Here is a 17,796-nt window from a genome sequence, read left to right on the forward strand (position 1 = left end):
TTTGGGAAGTGGGTAATTCTTTTACATCGATTCCAGCACTTAACTGGCTCATATTTTATCGACGCTGAAAGGATGAAAGGCAAAGTGAAACATAACGGTATTTGAACACAGAACATAAAATCAGAAGAAATGCTGGTAAGCATTTTTTTCCTGCACACTAATGATTCTGCCAGCTCGCCACCATAATAATAATAATAATAATAATAATCCTTTCTATTGTAGGCACAAAGCCTGAAATTTGCAGGGAGGGGATGAGTCAATCACACCAACCTCAGTGCATAACTGGTACTTATTTAATCGACCCTGGTGGAATTTGAACTCAGAATGTAGCGGCAGATGAAATACTACTAAGCATTTTGCCTGGCGTGCTAACGATTCTGCCAGCCCACTGCTTTGAAAATAATAATAATAATAATAATAATAATGATAATAATAATGATGATAATAATGATGATGATAATAATAATGATGATAACAACAACAACAATAATGATAATAATAATAATAATAATAATGATAACAACAACAACAATGATAATAATAATAATAATAATAATGATGATAACACAACAACAATAATGATAATAATAATAATAATAATAATGATAACAACAACAACAATGATAATAATAATAATAATAATGATGATAACAACAACAACAATAATGATAATAATAATAATAATAATGATAACAACAACAATGATAATAATAATAATAATGATAATAATAATAAAAATAATGATAATAATAATAATAATAATGATAATAATAATAAAAATAATGATAATAATAATAATAATGATAATAATAATAATAATAATGATAATAATAATAATGATAATAATAATAAAAATAATAATGATAATAATTGAGCAGTAGCTGGAAGAAGCACTTGACTAACGTGTGATTGTACGTGTGTGTGTGTGTATGTGTGTGTGTGTGTGTGTGTGTGTGTGTGTGTGTGTGCTTTATTTGTTACAGCACGGTTGCATTTAAACGAAGATAATCTGTGTGTTCACCAGTTGTCAGGAATTTAGTCCCTGACACTTCTAATCCTTTATATCAGGCTGGCTTTAATTGTAACATGCTGTTGCTGTTGTTGCGGAGATAAGTAGATGAGCTGTTCGAAAAATATGTCACCTAAATTTTTCAAAGTAATTCAGTGTGATCAGCAACAACAACAAAAAAAGAAAATAATAAATTATTTAATAAAATACAATAAAATATAAGTGAAGTGAAAATCCATTACAAATAGCACATTGTCAGCCATTGAATTTAACACAATAATACAGTTGAAGGAAATAAATTAGCTGTTTCATTGTTACAAAACATACAACTGAACGTGTATTTTATTTCATTCAGTAAAATTATTTTCTGATTTTAACTGTAATTATACAGAAGACCAAACACTGGTTTCTTTTTGGTCAAACATTCAATGACATATTTCGTTTTTGGATTTGGTTTGCAAGATTCTTTACATGAGTTTGTGTGTTGAAGCATATTCTGTTGTGTCTGGGGAGAGTCATTCTCTTTTAGTGCCTTATTATTTAACACACTCACCGGTAAAAGAGTCAAGACTATTGAAAAAGTCGCAACACTCAACGAAAATTTTAGAAAATAAAAATAGGAAATAAGTGGAAATTCAATGACAGTTTTTGTCTTTTTGTTATAGTCAAGTAGAATCAATAAATTGCTGGTACAGCCTCATCACTATTTAACCCTTTCATTACCAACCCGGCTGAAACCGGCTCTGGCTCTGAGTACAGATGTCTTGTTTTCATAAGTTTTGAATCAAAATCTTCCACCAAACCTTAGTTATCATTAAGCTAGTATTAGGAACATAAATTGTGACTAAGTTATTTTACTAAATTCTTTATTATATTTAAAGTAATTGAAAGAAACACAGAGCATCTCAAAATAAATACAGTAACGAAAGGGGTTAACATATGTATCCCATGCTGGAAAAGAAATGGGCAGTTTGACAGGAACTGGTGAGCTACACCAGTGCTCTGCAACCGGTATGCTGTGGCACATGGGTGTGCCATGAGACGATGGTAGGTGTGCCATAATGTAACCCGAATATAACTTTTGTTATATTTTCAGTTCAGGTGTGTTGCTGAATTTTGAAAAGAATATAAGTGTACAGCAAGTGAAAAAAGGTTGTGGAGCACTGAGCCATCGATTGTGTCAAGCTCCAGTGACTGCATTGGCATACTTTCTACAGCTGGATGCCCTTCCTAATGCCAACCAGTTTATGAAGTGTACAGGGAGCTTCTTATGTGGTGCTGGCAGCAATTCTTATTTCTGTATTGCCCACAAGAGGCTAAACATAGAGGGGACAAACAAGGACAGACAAAGGGATTAAGTCGATTACAACGATCCTAGTGCATAACTGGTACTTAATTTATCCCGAAAGGATGAAAGGCAAAGTCGAACTCAGAACATAAACATTTCGCCCGGCGTGCTAACGTTTCTGCCAGCTCGCCGCCTTGTGCTCACAGCAATTCTGTCATACAAGCAGTGTCATTTATTTCTGTTATTCTACAAAAGTATGTCTGGCAATTGGAGAAATATTACTTGCTTGGATACACTGGAAATAGGTGGGAGTTGATGACAACGAAGGGCGTACAGCAATAGAAAATTTGCTTCACTAAACACTGTCCAGACCATGCAAGTGTAGTGGTGTAGGTAGCTTGAGAGTTGAATGATCTCCCTTGCAAGAAAGATCATTGAGTAACCTCCCTTTTATAAGTTTCTCGAAGCATCTATGTCACGAGACATGATTCTTAATTATTCAAGAAGCTTAGCGTTTCACTTGGAACTTTCTATAATAGTGTTCCCTTATTAAAAATAGCTTGTTAACTTGATTTTTTACTTCTTAGTCGATTAGACTTAGAGCCATTCATGTTACTGCTATGTCTGTCTATTTCTCTACACCACATGACTGAAAACCACCACTTAGCTGTTATTTCTGTATTTCCTATCTCTGAACTTTCTTGTGTAGATTATTTCATTCAACTAGATTCTACATTTTGATTCTATGTATCATCATTGACCAGCAAATAAAATATATTTTTATGTAGTAAATATATAAGGTCTTGAATTTAGTCTTTCATCTCTTTATGAACTCTTGTAATAATATACACACAGCCACATCAACACCTTGTACTGACTATATATTTCCACTACATTAATTGGTGACCCCAATGTGGATCCTGAATTTTAGCTAATTGGTTACTACCCGACATATTTAGTTGTATTCTATTAGTTTCCATCTCACAATTTTCTTCAAATGAATTATCCTCAACTCAAATGATATCTTCTATGAATCTTCCTGTATTACCAATTTTCACAGGAGACATTGTTGCCTGCCCAGTTGGAAGCATTTTTCTCTGCAAACAAACACAATTCAGTCCAATAGCAGTCTGGAAACATTGGAAATAGGTGAGGGTTGATGACAAGAAGGGCATACAGTCATAGAAAATCTGCTTCACAACCACATGGTTCTGGGTTCAGTCCCACGGCATGGCACCTTGGGCAAGTGTCTTCTACTATAGCCTCAGGGTGATCAAAGCCTTGTGAGTAGATTTTGTAGAGGTAAACTGACAGAAGCCCATTGTTTATACACACACACACACATATATATATATATATTTCTGTTCCTCTGTTTCTACTTCTCTCTCTTCTCTTCCCACATAACCAATCAGCCAGCCTGCTCTCTCTTTCTTGGTTTGACCGTGGTCTGTGCAACATCGATATTCTTCCCCGTGTTTGTGAAATTTTTGTATCTCTGCCATAAGGCTTCATTTCCACACATGCCAGCTTAATTCAATTTGTCCTTAGTCGAAAGACACCTGTTGTTATGTCCCGTTATTATTTTTATTGTATTTTTTAATTGTATTTATATTTGTGTAACATTGTCCTTTTTTTCCGTCCTTGTTTTAGTATACATTCGCTGCTTTTCTCCAAGGAATCTAATGCTCTTAGCTTAGTTTTTCCTTGGGGCTGGCCAGATTGGAGCAATCTCAAGAATAATCAGCCAAAATTGTGAGGATAATCTGGTTCTTGACTGAAGATAGATAACTTAAGTATCATCTATCTAGATGTTTTGTTGTCCCTTTTTGTATCACCTAGTAGTCCGGATGTTTTGCATTCTTGTCCCATTTTGTATTATGTATTATATATATATATGTATATATATATATATATATATATAGCAGCATACATACACTTTGTACTTTTATATGTAAGTACACATTATATATATATATATATTTTTGTTTTCTTTATTGCCACAGGGGGCTAAACACAGAGGGGGACAAACAAAGGCAGACAAACGGATTAAGTCGATTACATCAACCCCAGTGCGTAACTGGTACTTATTTAATTGACCCCAAAAGGATGAAAGGTAAAGTCAACCTCGGCAGAATTTGAACTCAGAATGTAACAATGTTCTTGGTATGTTTACGTTCCTGTAACTTAGCAGGGACGTAAACACACCAGTTTGTACGTAGAATAAGTACCAGTTTGATGTTAATTTATTTGACTTAAACCATTCATGGCAATGCCCCAGTATGACAACAGTTCAATGATAGAAACAAAAAATAAAGTTATGGACCACTTCAATGATATTGTTCCTAAGGATTTAACAAAGGAAACTAAAGTTGAGAAAGGCATGAAATTCACAGCTTCATATTTCTTCATGCTATATTCTTTTCTAGGCGGTGAGTTGGCAGAAAAGTTAGCGCGCCGGGCGAAATGCTTAGCGGTATTTCGTCTGCCATTATGTTCTGAGTTCAAATTTCGCCGAGGTTGACTTTGCCTTTCATCCTTTCGAGGTTGATAAAGTACCAGTTATGCACTGGGATCGATGTGATCAACTTAATCCCTTTTTCTGTCCTTGTTTCTCCCCTCTATGTTTAGCCCCTTGTGGGCAATAAAGAAATATCTATTCTTTTCTACTCTAGGCACTAGGCGGAGGGGGCCAATTGATTAGATCAACCCCAGTACGCAACTGGTACTTAATTTATCGACCCTGAAAGGAGGAAAAGCAAAGTCAACCTCAGCGGAATTTGAACTCAGAATGTAAAGACAGACGAAATACTGCTAAGCATTTCTCCCGGTGTGCTAACGTTTCTGCCAGCTATATTATTCCAGAACTCTATAACCATCTTTCTTTGTTGCTGCCAGGCTCCAGGCCAGCCCTTGTTCAGCATATTTACAAAAGTAAGTCAGAAAGTCGTGCAATTTTCATTAGTTTTATTTTATGACTAATTTTCAAACATACACAAGTCAGTCAAAAAGTAGTGCAAACAAAAAAATGCATTACTTTCTGATCAAAAAGTGTTTTAGCTGTAATTATTCAGTACATTTTCTAAGACAGTGTATTTAGAGCTCCATTATCCAATGTGTCCTTTAGAAATGTGATTTAAAAGAGATTTAGCTGATATTTCAAGCAAGTTGACTAATCAAGGAGAAGCTCAACTTGTCAGAATCATATAAAAAGTTACAAAGGCAAGCCAATGAGGAAGCCTCTTTTTGGTCCTCCAACTTGCTAGAAATAGCAACCAAATCTTCTTCAAAGTTCTCCCTGCAATCTTTTTTAAAATGATACATTGGTCAATGTAGTCTTAGATATACTATGAAGGTACATGGCCTAGTGGTTAGAGTGCTGCACACATGATCACAAGATCATGGTTTCAATTCTCAGAGAGGGCAAAGTGTTGTTTTCTTGAGCAAAATGCTATATTTCCTGTTGCACCAGCTCACACAGCTGTAACCCTGTAAAGGGCTGGCATCCCATTCAGTGGAGAATGTTGTGATCTGGGTCACTTATATGCTATGGGAACTGGGTAACCAGACCTAAGGAACCGAGGGCTCCAGACAGTAATGTCCAGGGGTTGATGATGATGATGAATTAAGACAAGACGGTCAAAGCTAGAGTGCATGATTAACTCAAGGTGAAACAACAACCATGTAGTAATTATGCTTGAAGATGTTCTGATAAACAATATGTCATTAACATATATTGTCATGGGAAAAAATTGGATATGAAATATTTTTATTCTTACCTGATGAGAACAACCTGATTTTCCCAATCTCGCAACATTTTTTCATAGCACACGCTGCCAATGGCAAATAAGTGACTGAAATGGTGAGCAAAGAGATAGAAAATGTAATATGTTGCAAGCAATCATTTTGGGGTATATTCTTCGTATTTTCAACCCTTAGTAGATCAACCCTTTAGCATTTGAAACTGGCCATATCTGGTCCCAAATATTCTACCTCTTTTATATTCAAACTGGCCAGATCTGGCCTCTCACACCTTCCCTACAATATCATTCTAACAATTAACAATCATATCATTGAAATTTCATAATTGCAAGATAATGCATGATTAATTCAAAACAGGTGGAAGCATGTGGTTTTGTGATTATGGTGTTGGACTCATGTTTGTAAGATTGCGGTTTCAATTCCTGGCTCAGGCGATGCAGTGTGTTCTTGAGCAAAACACTTCATTTCACATCATCATCATCATTTAACGTCTGCTTTCCATGCTAGCATGGGTTGGACGATTTGACTGAGGACTGGCAAACCAGATGGCTGCACCAGGCTCCAATCTGATCTGGCAGAGTTTCTACAGCTGGATGCCCTTCCTAATGCCAACCACTCTGAGAGTGTAGTAGGGGCTTTTACGTGCCATCGGCATGAGGGCCAGTCAGGCGGTACTGGCAATGGCCATGCTCAAGTGGTGTTTTTTACGTGCCACCTGCACAGGAGCCAGTCCAGTGGCACTGGCTATGACCTCGCTCGAATGTTCTTCATGTGCCACTGGCACCAACTGATAATCCTGCAATGGCCCAACAACTATCTGGTGGGGGTGATAAATGTGCCACAGAAACCAGGAAACCAGCCCTATGAGTCTGTATAACTTGGGAAGGATCTAATTCAAAACACTGCGAACAAATAATCATTACATTTGACTGGCTAAGCTGAATGCTAAAGAGTTTGAGAATTTAAAGAGTTAAACTGGAGATGAAAATATCTAATCTTGATCTGCTATTCTATAATTGTAAGAAATATCTTTTATCTTTTGTTTCAGTCATTAGACTGTGGCCACTCTGGGGCACCACCTTGCGGAATTTTGGTTGAACTAATCAACCCCAGTACATATTTTCTTTGTAAGCCTGGTGCTTATTCTATTGGTGTCTAACATAAGACATCAAGCAGTAGTGAGGGACAAAAACAGACACACATACACACATATATATTTATCCTTGTATTTTAGATATATAATTATGAAGCAAGGGGGAAAGAAAGTATTTACACACTACTATTACTATTACACAAGACTTAACACACACAATCACGGCTCACAGTGAAATGCTTACCAACCTGAAATGCCAATCGCTCACAGTTCTTTGTTTTGTAACAATTAGTCAGTCCGCCTTTTAGTCACATGAGGGGTGGTCAGAATCTTTCCACAACAATATATATATATATATATATATATATATATATATATATATATATATATATATGATGGGCTTCTTTCAGTTTCTGTCTACTAAATCCACTCACAAAGGTTTGGTTGGCCCAAGGCTATATCAAAAGACATTTGCTTAAAGTGCCATGCAGTGGGACTGAACCCGGAACCATTAATAATAATTGTTCCTAACAAAGGCACAAGGTTTGAAATTTTAGTGGAGGAAGTTACTTAATCAGATTGACCCTAGTATTTGACTGGTACTTTATTTTATTGATCCTGTAGGGATGACAGGCAATGCTGACCTTGGCAGGATTTGAATTCAGAATATAAAAAGCTGGAACAAATACCATAAGGTATTTTTTGGAAGTTCTAACATTTTTGCCAATCTACTCTCTTAAATGGAAATAATAATTCTTTATAATTTTGGCACAAGCCTTGTAATTTCGAAAGAAGGAGGTTAGTGAATTACACTGACCCCATCAAATATAGTAAGATCAACCACTGAAAGGATGAAAGTTAAAGCTGATCTTGATGGGATTTGAACTTGGAGCATAAGAAGTCAGAAGAAATGCTGTTAAGCATTTTGTCCAATGCTCTAATGACTATTAGACAGTTAGAGTGCTGGTTTCACAATCATGAGGTAGTGAGTTCGATTCCTGGACCAGGCTGTGTGTTGTGTTCTTCAGCAAGACACTTTATTTCAAATTGCTCCAGTTCACTCATCTATAGAAATAAGTTGCGATGTCACAGGTGCCAAGCTGTATCGGCCCCTTTGCCTTTCCTTGGATAACATCAGTGGCAGGGAGAGAGGAGGCTGATATGCATGAGTGACTGCTGGTCTTCCTTACACAGACTTGTGCCTTGGAGGGGAACTTTCATGACCAAAGGGGATCTTTACAGGGGAGGACTATTGTAGTGAAATCTCAGAATCTGACCCTTCCCGTTATGATGTTTAGTAATAATGGTAAAATTGTCTTACGGTGGCTGTTGTCCAATGGGGCAACCCTCATACTTCTTAACAACATCTTTACCATAAATGTTGAAAATTTTATAAGGGTTAATGGCAACCAAGATAGAACCAATGTAAGTCTGCAAAGAAGAAATAAATTGATGATAGAAACACAAAGCATTTGTATGCTTAATATATAAATACAAATACACACACACACAAGGGATATAAACTCTCTCTCTCTCTCTCATCATTACATATTTTTCTTCATTAGAGTAAATTTGGCTTACAGCTATTTGTAGAAAACACAAATCAGGAGAAGAAGCACACTCTAAGTTGTAGAGCAGTATATATTTTAATGAGGATGGCCCATTTATGGGATTACCCTGGGATTACCCTGGGTTTCCCTGTCCATAAAAGGTTTATGACATAGTCAGACCCCAAAACCTGTTGGCTTCAGACTTCTTTAAAATATTTTGAAGAGGTCTTTGGCCAACAGGTTTTGGAGTCTGATGATACGCCATAAAGCTAAACCCTTCGATTAAAAATAACTGGGAAAGAATATAGAAAGCATATTTCTGTTCACATACACAGGAACCCTGTGTCGTTAAGTGTAAGCTATAAAGCAATTTTTTCACTTTATTGAACTTTGATGTGGGAAAAATTTACAACCTTTTATGTTGATAAACCACTATTGCTCCCGAAGGTTGTTTTTTATACCTTTTATGGACTGCTTGAAACTTACAATCTTCCTACACCTTGATTATTGGATCTTACCTTTACACACAAACACAAGCAGATATGCATAGACAACAAATGCTTATACCTGTCTCCTCTAATAAGCTTGTCTTCCTAGTGTTCATAATAATTTTTCTATCATCTTGGCTTAACAGCCCTCACTGTTTGTTTTTACTGTCTTGTTCTCACTCTCCTGTTCTTGTTACCACTTTCACCCTCCACAAAAAATCCCAAATTTGCTTTGCAGGAAGGACTGTTTCAACGAAGTCACATATTGTCCTTGCCTTCAAAATGCGGAGTAGATGAAACAGGGACAACTGATGAAGGGGAATATTCTCTATGTTGCATGTCTCGTTTCTCTGTTTTTTTTCATTGTTTTGTTTTTATGTTTTCGTTTCTCATTGTGTTCAACGTTTTTTTGATGTCTTGTGCCCATATGTGCATATATATATATATATATATATATATATATATATATATATATGTAGGTATATACATATATGTATGTATATATGCATATATTTATATATTATTTATATTATGCATATACATTAATATACACTCATTTATAAACACATGCAAACATACTTTACAGAGAGAGAGAGAGAGAGAGAGAGAGAGAGAGAGAGAGAGAGAGAGAGAGAGTGTGTGTGTGTGTATGCACTCTTTCAAACATATAATAAAAACCTATGTTCAATTTTGATATTTTTTTTCTTTATTAAGCAATCTTTTTGTATTTCTCCTTAATCTTTTATGCCCAGTTTTGATCAATGTTTTTCCTAAATCCATTAGTCTGATTATTCAAGGCTTCCACAATCTTATTTTCACATTAAACTGCTCTAAATGTGTGTGCAGGCAGCATTTTCTCTATTAAATCACAAAGGAAATAATTTTATGATTAGGGAATAATTTTATGTGCTATAAAATCCTCATCCTTAAAAATGATAGAATGGTGAATCTTGACAGGTCTCATGCAATCATGATTGATTTTTTTTTTTTTATGTGAGATATATCCGATTTTTGTGTTTAATTTAAGTTTTTTATTTTGCTATTAGCAAAACCACCCTAGTAATGCTTATTTGAAATTTGATTACAACAATTTAATTTGAAAAGGAGTTTGTGTATGAGCATGTGTTTATGTGTGTGTGTATGTGTGTGTGCATAATAGGTGTAGGTATGGCTGTGTGATATGAAGCTTGCTTCCCAACCATATGGTTAGGGGTTCAGTCCTACTGCCCTTGGCATCTTGGTTAAATGTTTTCCATTCTAGCCCTGGGCTGACCAAAGCCTTTTGAATGAATTTGGTGGAAGTAAACAGGTGACATTTATTGGCATTTCCTGTCAAGAAATTACTTGCTAGCTCTGCACCATAGAATTCCTTCAAAATAAAGAACCCTTACTTGAAATGTAGATAAGAGTTGGTGACAGGAAGAGCGTCCAGCCACCTAACTCTCAGTTACCTCCCATGTATACTGTGCTACCAGGTAAAAGTAGATGTTGAATGAATGACATATGTATTTAAAGAAAGACACAAAGAGAGAAATACAAATGTTTAAATGCCTCACAAAAAAAACCCAACAACAAACAAACAACAAAACAAAACCCAACATACTCACATATATCAGCTTATTGTTGTATCTTGTCTGTAAAGTACTGAGGATGGTTTGGTGGTTAAGAGTCCTGTTAACATATGACAAATTGAAATAATTACATAATATAATTCAATTAAAAGTCATACACAGATTCAGAACAAAAACAAAACTAAAATTAAAAAGAAAATTATTACATACGATAATGTGATGAGATCTTCCATAGATTCTTCTGCATTTTCATCTTTGTTAGTATCACCCATTTTCTATCTGTAATAAAGAAATGCAAACTTATCTAAAGATTAAATTAGCTATGAAAAATTACTTATATACGGGGCAACCAAAGCCTTGTGAATGGATATGGTAGACAGTAACTGAAAGAAACCCATTATATATGTGTGTGTGTGTGTGTGTGTGTGTGTGTATATATATATATATATATATATATATATATATATATATATATCTGTAAATGTAAAATGTGACAATTATTTGGTAGCCATGATAAAACTGAGTTTTGGATGCCGAGGTGTAAATTTTTTTTTCTGATGGCCAGATAACTGAAGAGATGGCGGCGGGGATTTCCACCTCGGCATCCGAAACTCGGAGTTTTATCATGGCTACCGAATAATTGTCACATATTACATTTACAGATAAATTCCTCCAATATTGAGGTCTCTTTCATTCTTTTGTTGTCTTACCATTTTTATCAATATATGTGTATATATATAAATATATACACACACACACATATATATATATATATATATATACACACACACACACACACACACATATATAGTTGAAATTTATAGAAAAACAAAAGATGGAGACAGGTGTATGAGCAACAAGTAGGTGTATTAGCTTGATGCTCAGGAAAATGAAAGTCTTTTGTTTTGAGTCTGAACTCTTAAACAGAAAGGAATACGAGAAAATAAAGAGAGAGAGAATGAAAAAAATCTTGTAGATATAGCGGTCAAGCATGGCAAATATATATGTATATGTATTCATGTGTGTGTGTCTGTTTGTCCTCCTACCATTGCTTGACAACTGATGTTGGTGTGTGAATATCACTGTATCTTAGTGGTTTGGCAAAAGAGACCAATAGAATAAGCACCAGGCTTGCAAAGAATAAGTCCTGGGGTCGAATTTTTTGACTAAAAACCTTAAGGCAGTGCTCCAGCATGGCTGCAGTCAAATGACTAAAACATGTAAAAGAGTATACATATGAAATTAAGATGCTGGATAACTGATTGAATGTCCTGTATTGAGTTCCTAAATTAAATGGCAGCTATAGGGGAATGCCCTTAGACAACTTATCACTCAGCCTGTTTTAGTAAGCATAAGTATAAAGCAATCCATTCTTGTTGTACATTGGTAGAATAACTTAATTAGCCAGGACTAATACAAATTATAATAAGGGGATCAAAAGTAGCTAATTTGAGAAGATTGGAGGACAGGCATTCTGGCAACTTGTCACCTGGCAAGTAATAGACACATAGCTCAAGTCCCAGTTGTGGATCTGATGTTCTTTTCAGCTTCAAATTATGATTCTAATGTTAGAATCCAACCAGTTTCTCTTGTGAATGCATCAGAGAGGACAGTTATCATGCTGTATAAATAACAGCAATAAAGAGGGCATTCATCCAGCTATATCAAATATTAGTTGTCATACAGATAATTAGCAGTGGAACAGGCACCTGTTTAACTCTATAAATCATAGGAGTAGAGAGATTGTGCATTTAACAAAATTAATAATAGCTAGAAAGAGAGATAGAGAGAGGGAGAGAGCATTCATCCAGCTGCATATAGATAATGGGTAGGTATAATGAGAGGATCTCTGCATAATTACCCAGCCTGTTAGAAATAGCAACCAAATCTCTCTAAAATCTTTTGCCTTATTATTTGATTAAAACCCTTGAAGCCTCACTTTATTATCTTAGGAAAAATAAAAATGGAAATACATAATGGATAATGTAGATTCAGATACACTTTACCATAGAAACCTTTGACCATAGGTCATGGTTCAGAGCCAACCTGAGATAAATTATATGTTTGTCATGTGGATGGTTTAACAGGTTACATAAGCATCTATTTAGATCAGTGGTTCTTAACCAATGTTTAATATGGCCCAGGAGAAGGGAAATGTGAGATTTTGTTGTTAAAATTTATGTGTAATAAGTTGTTTATACTTCTACAATACACAAAATATTCTAATTTTTTTATGCAGTTCTTAATAATATTTAATTATAAAAACATAACAAGATTTAACTTATATCCATTGAATGGCTATAGGGATCCCGTAGAGTAAAACACAAATCAAAGGGACATATGGGCAAAAAATGGTTAAGGACCACTGATTTCTATGTTTATGAAATATATATCTATATTATATATATATGTGGAGGCGCAATGGCCCAGTGGTTAGGGCAGTGGACTTGCGGTTGGAGGATCGCAATTTTGATTCCCAGACCGAGCGTTGTGTGTGTTTATTGAGCGAAAACACCTAAATGCCCCATGAAGCTTCGGCATGGGGTGGTAGTGACCCCTATTGTACTCTTTCGCCCCAACTTTCTCTCACTTTTTCTTTCTGTTTCTTGAGTAACTCTGCGATGGACTGGCGTCCCATCCAGCTGGGGGGAACACATACGCCACAGAAACCAGGAAGCCGGGCCCATGAACCTGGCTAGGCTTGAAAAGGGCGCATAAATAAAAATTATATATATATATATACACACACACACACAGTAGAATCTCGCAGTATGAGTGCACCATTGCATGAGTAGTATGTTGTACAAGCCGAGATTCATGCAAATTTTCGTCTTGAAGTATGAGCAGAAATCCGCAGTACAAGCACATGGATCATCTCATTTTTAATGTAATTAAGTTAATAAGACCAGTTTACATAATCCTTTTGCATTCTCTTTTTTATAATTGTCCTTTTACATGTAACTACACCATTTCTGTTTTAAAACCCATAAAAAATTATTTTTGAGTGATTTTTGGGAATTGGAATGGATATTATATTTTAGTTAATTTCAAATGGGGAAAATTGATCTGTAAAACAAGCAAATTGTAAGATGAGCTCGGTCATAGAACCAATTAAACTTGTACAGCAAGGGGCCACTGTATATATATATATATAATTTTCTGACTATGTTGTGAGTTCAAATACTGCCAGAATCAACTTAGCTTTCCATCTTTCTAGGGTTAAGAAAATAAAGAACAAATTAAGTACAAGGGTAAGTGGTATCAATTTAATCTCTTTCTGGTCCTGTGCCTAAATTATAACTACTACTATTACTATTAATAAGATGATGAGCTGGCAGAAGTGTTAGTACATCACACAAAATTCTTAGTGGTATTTCATCTGTCTATGTTCTGAGTTTAAATTCTGCTTAGGTCGACATTGCCTTTCATCTTTTTGGGGTCAATCAAATAAGTACCTGTTGAACATTGGGGCTGATGTAATCAACTACCCCACCTTCCCACAAATTTCAGACCTTGTGCCTTTAGCAAAAAAGATGATTATTTTTATTATCATCATTATTATAAAAGTGGTGAGCTGCCAAAATCGTTAGACGAAATACCGTTAAGCATTTCACCCAGCGTGCTGTCACTATGTTCTGAGTTCAAATTCTGGTTCGACCTTGCTTTTCATCTTTTCAGGGTTGATGAAATAAATACCAGTCAAGTGCTGGGGGTTGATGTAATTAACTAGTCCTCTCCCCCAAATTTCAATCTTTGTGCCTATAGTAGAAAGGATTCACCAGTTTGGCTCCTATGCAGGTGGCACATAAAAAGCACCATTTGAATGTGGCCAATGTCAGTACTGCCTGACTGGATCTCGTGTCGGTGGCAAGTAAAAGCACCCACTACAGCATCCAGCTGTAGAAACTTTGCCAGATCAGATTGGAGCCTGGTACAGCTTTCTGGCTCACCAGCCTTCAGTCAAACCGTCCATCCCATGCCAAAAAGGAAAGCAGACATTAAATGATAATTATTAAGGTGGGGAGCTGGCAGAACCGTTAGCATGCTGGGCAAAATGCTTAGAAGTATTTTGTCCGTCACTATGTTCTGAGACCAAATTTGACGAGGTCGACTTTGCCTTTCATCCTTTTGAGGTCAATGAAATGAGTACCAGCGAAACACTGGGTGGAAATGTAATCAACTAGTCCCTTCCCTCAAAATTTCAGGCCTTGTGCCTATAGTAGAAAGGCTTATTATATAAGGAGGAATATAACACCAGTCTGCACCACCCCACATACATACACCATCCTCTGACACTTCAATGCCTTCCACCATTCTGCTACACCTCTTCCCTCCACTACCTTTCAGCTCTGAAAATAACAGAAATACCATAACATTTCACAGCATGACCAACAATGAATAAATAAAAACTGATAAATGACACTTTTCCATATGTTTTACTTTTCATATCACAATTAGTTAACAATGGCATCATTAGTTACAAGTTTCCAATGGCCTGTTCCTAGTTCAAAGCTCTTCTGACTGTAAGGTGTCGAGGGAGTGTCTTTAACTCAATGCCGAACAAATATGTCGAGCGACTTGGTGAATTCCAACTGTTGGTGAGGAAAACCAAGACCAGTGCTTCATGAACAAATGACTGATAAGCACACAAAAAATGTAAATGTGTGTGCAAATACAATGCATAAGTGTGTGTGTGTGTGTGGTATGTGTGCAAATACATGTATGTGTAAGTACATATCTGTGTGTGTGAGAAGGCAAATGGGTTTGTGGCTAGGGTATGCAGCTTATGACTGTAAGGTCATAAGTTTGAACCCTGGCAACACACTGTGTCCTTGAGCAAGACACTTTATTTCACGTTGCTCCAGTCCACTCAGCTGGCAAAAATGAGTTGTACCTGTATTTCAAAGTCTTAGTCTTGTCCCGTTCTGTGTCATGCCAAATCTTATTGAGAACTCCTTTAAGGGTATGCATGTCTGTGGAGTGCTCAGCCAACTACACATTAATTTCATGAGCAGGCTGTTCCATTGAATGGATCAACTAGAACCTTTGTCATTGTAACCAACAGAATGCCAATTCACACACACACACACACATATATATGCAGATACATATATATACATACATAAATATACACACTAGATGAGGTACCCCATCTTGTCCAGATGTTGAAATTTGGTTTTCTTTTTGCCCCACCCAGATTTATTATTTGATTGACTCTTCATTTAATGAAGAGTCAATCAAATAATAAATCTGCCCACCCCCATGAACCTTAAATGTTGGCATCCATCCTTCTTGCACAAGGCCTCTAGTTTCAAATTAAGTCCTTTATAAGTAAGGTTTCTATTATACATATACGTACACATGCATACATTCAAGATTAAACATAAAATTAGCCTAATTCCCAAAACGTAAAACTTGTATATTTTATAAGCAAATTTGTATGTAAAACAATTAGCATTTGTTGATTTACCATTGAACAGGACGTGGAATGTTATGGCAATTCTAATAGTTCCATATCTGTAAAGCAAAGCTATGGCAGAGATATGGAAGAATGGGTTTGACATTGAAATGTCAGAGTGACGGTAGTGGTGATGGTGATGACATTGAATTGTTAAGGTGGTGGTGGTCAAGATAATGATGGTGGTAGTGGTGGTGATAGTGATAGCAGTTGTGTTGGAGTGATGTTACAATCTTTGGTTAATAATTCTTTATCCTTTCTCAACCATTTTTTTACCTACGGACCCCTTTGATCACTATTTTCTTCTGGTGGGGCCCCCATAGCCATTCCATGTTTAAAAACTAGTTTTATAGGACCTTATTTCAAAATTCCTATTTTGTTATTCACACATAAACTTGTGTAGGTTGAACTAGGTAAAATATTAGGGAAAGAAACCCAGCTATTTCTTGCAATACATACCAATACATACATCTAAAGCAAAAATTTTTCAGAGGCCCTTAAAACACTACTTTGGGTCCTAAATTTACTACTTTGTTGCATGAATCCCTAAAAATTTTATATGGACCCTCAAGGGCCACATGCACCTCCGTTGAGAACCACTGACTCATATAGACACAAGGCCTGAGATTTTTTGGGGGAAGGAGTTAGTTGATTACATTGACAAAGTGCTTAGCCAGTACTTGTTCTGTTGACCTCACCACTCCTGAAAGGATGTAAAAGGCAAAGTCGACTTCAGCAGAATTTGAACACAGAATGTAAAAAAAAAACTGGAAGAAATGCCACTGAGCATTTTTCCTGGTGTGCTAACAATTCGGCCAGCTTGCCACTTTTCTTGGATTAACCCTTTAACATTCAGATTATTGTCAAATGTAGTGTTTATTTATTCACATAATCATGCATTATGTTATTGCTTTGAGATTTTGCTGATGTGATCATTTTTAGAATGACATTGTAGGATAGGTGTGAGTAGCCTGATCTAGTTAGATTGAAGATAAAATAGGTAGGATATTTTGGCTGAATATGGCCAGATTGAATGCTAAAGGGTTAATAATAAAATATCCACCGACTACTGTTAAAATGTGTTTGTGCAGTTGTCCCTAATCCTTTTTAGCACTCCAGACTGGGGGATTGTACACATAAAACAACAAGGTGCATAATATATAAGTTAATTATTACATATATAATCTTTTACTTGTTTCAGTCATTAGACTGCGGCCATGCTGGGGCACTGCCTCGAAGAATTTTTAGTCAAATGAATTGACCCCAGTACTTTTTTTCTTTTCAGCATAGTATTATTTTATCTGCCTCTTTTGCTGAACCACTAAGTTACAGGGATGTAAACACACCAACACCACTTGATCAGCAGTGGACGCTGAACACAGACTCAAAGACAACACACAGATATATATATATATATATATATATTTTGATATATATATATCAATGGCCCGATAACTGAAGAGATGGCGGTGTGGTTTTCCGCCCTGACATCCAAAACTTAGAGTTTTATCATGGCTATCGAATAATTGTCACATATTATATTTACAGATAAATTCCTCTATTTACATAATATCGAGGTC

At 35.9% G+C, this 17,796-nt stretch overlaps 1 protein-coding gene across 6 annotated transcripts in view; it reads right to left on the minus strand.

Moving 5' to 3' along the window:
* Positions 1-17,796, minus strand: part of LOC115220897 (unconventional myosin-XV) — a 455,449-nt gene that overhangs the window by 326,359 nt on the left and 111,294 nt on the right. For all 6 annotated transcript variants that reach the window (XM_036510507.1, XM_036510509.1, XM_036510508.1 and 3 more), the window contains exons 2-5: positions 10,969-11,037; positions 10,795-10,858; positions 8,471-8,580; positions 6,074-6,148 (exon numbers count right to left, since the gene is read on the minus strand). In XM_036510507.1, coding sequence (XP_036366400.1) covers positions 6,074-6,148; positions 8,471-8,580; positions 10,795-10,858; positions 10,969-11,030 — 311 coding nt within the window. In that variant the 5' untranslated portion in view covers positions 11,031-11,037. The remainder of the gene's footprint in view (positions 1-6,073; positions 6,149-8,470; positions 8,581-10,794; positions 10,859-10,968; positions 11,038-17,796) is intronic.

The sequence above is a fragment of the Octopus sinensis genome, linkage group LG17 (genome assembly GCF_006345805.1).
Source record: "Octopus sinensis linkage group LG17, ASM634580v1, whole genome shotgun sequence".
NCBI classification, from domain to species: domain Eukaryota; kingdom Metazoa; phylum Mollusca; class Cephalopoda; order Octopoda; family Octopodidae; genus Octopus; species Octopus sinensis.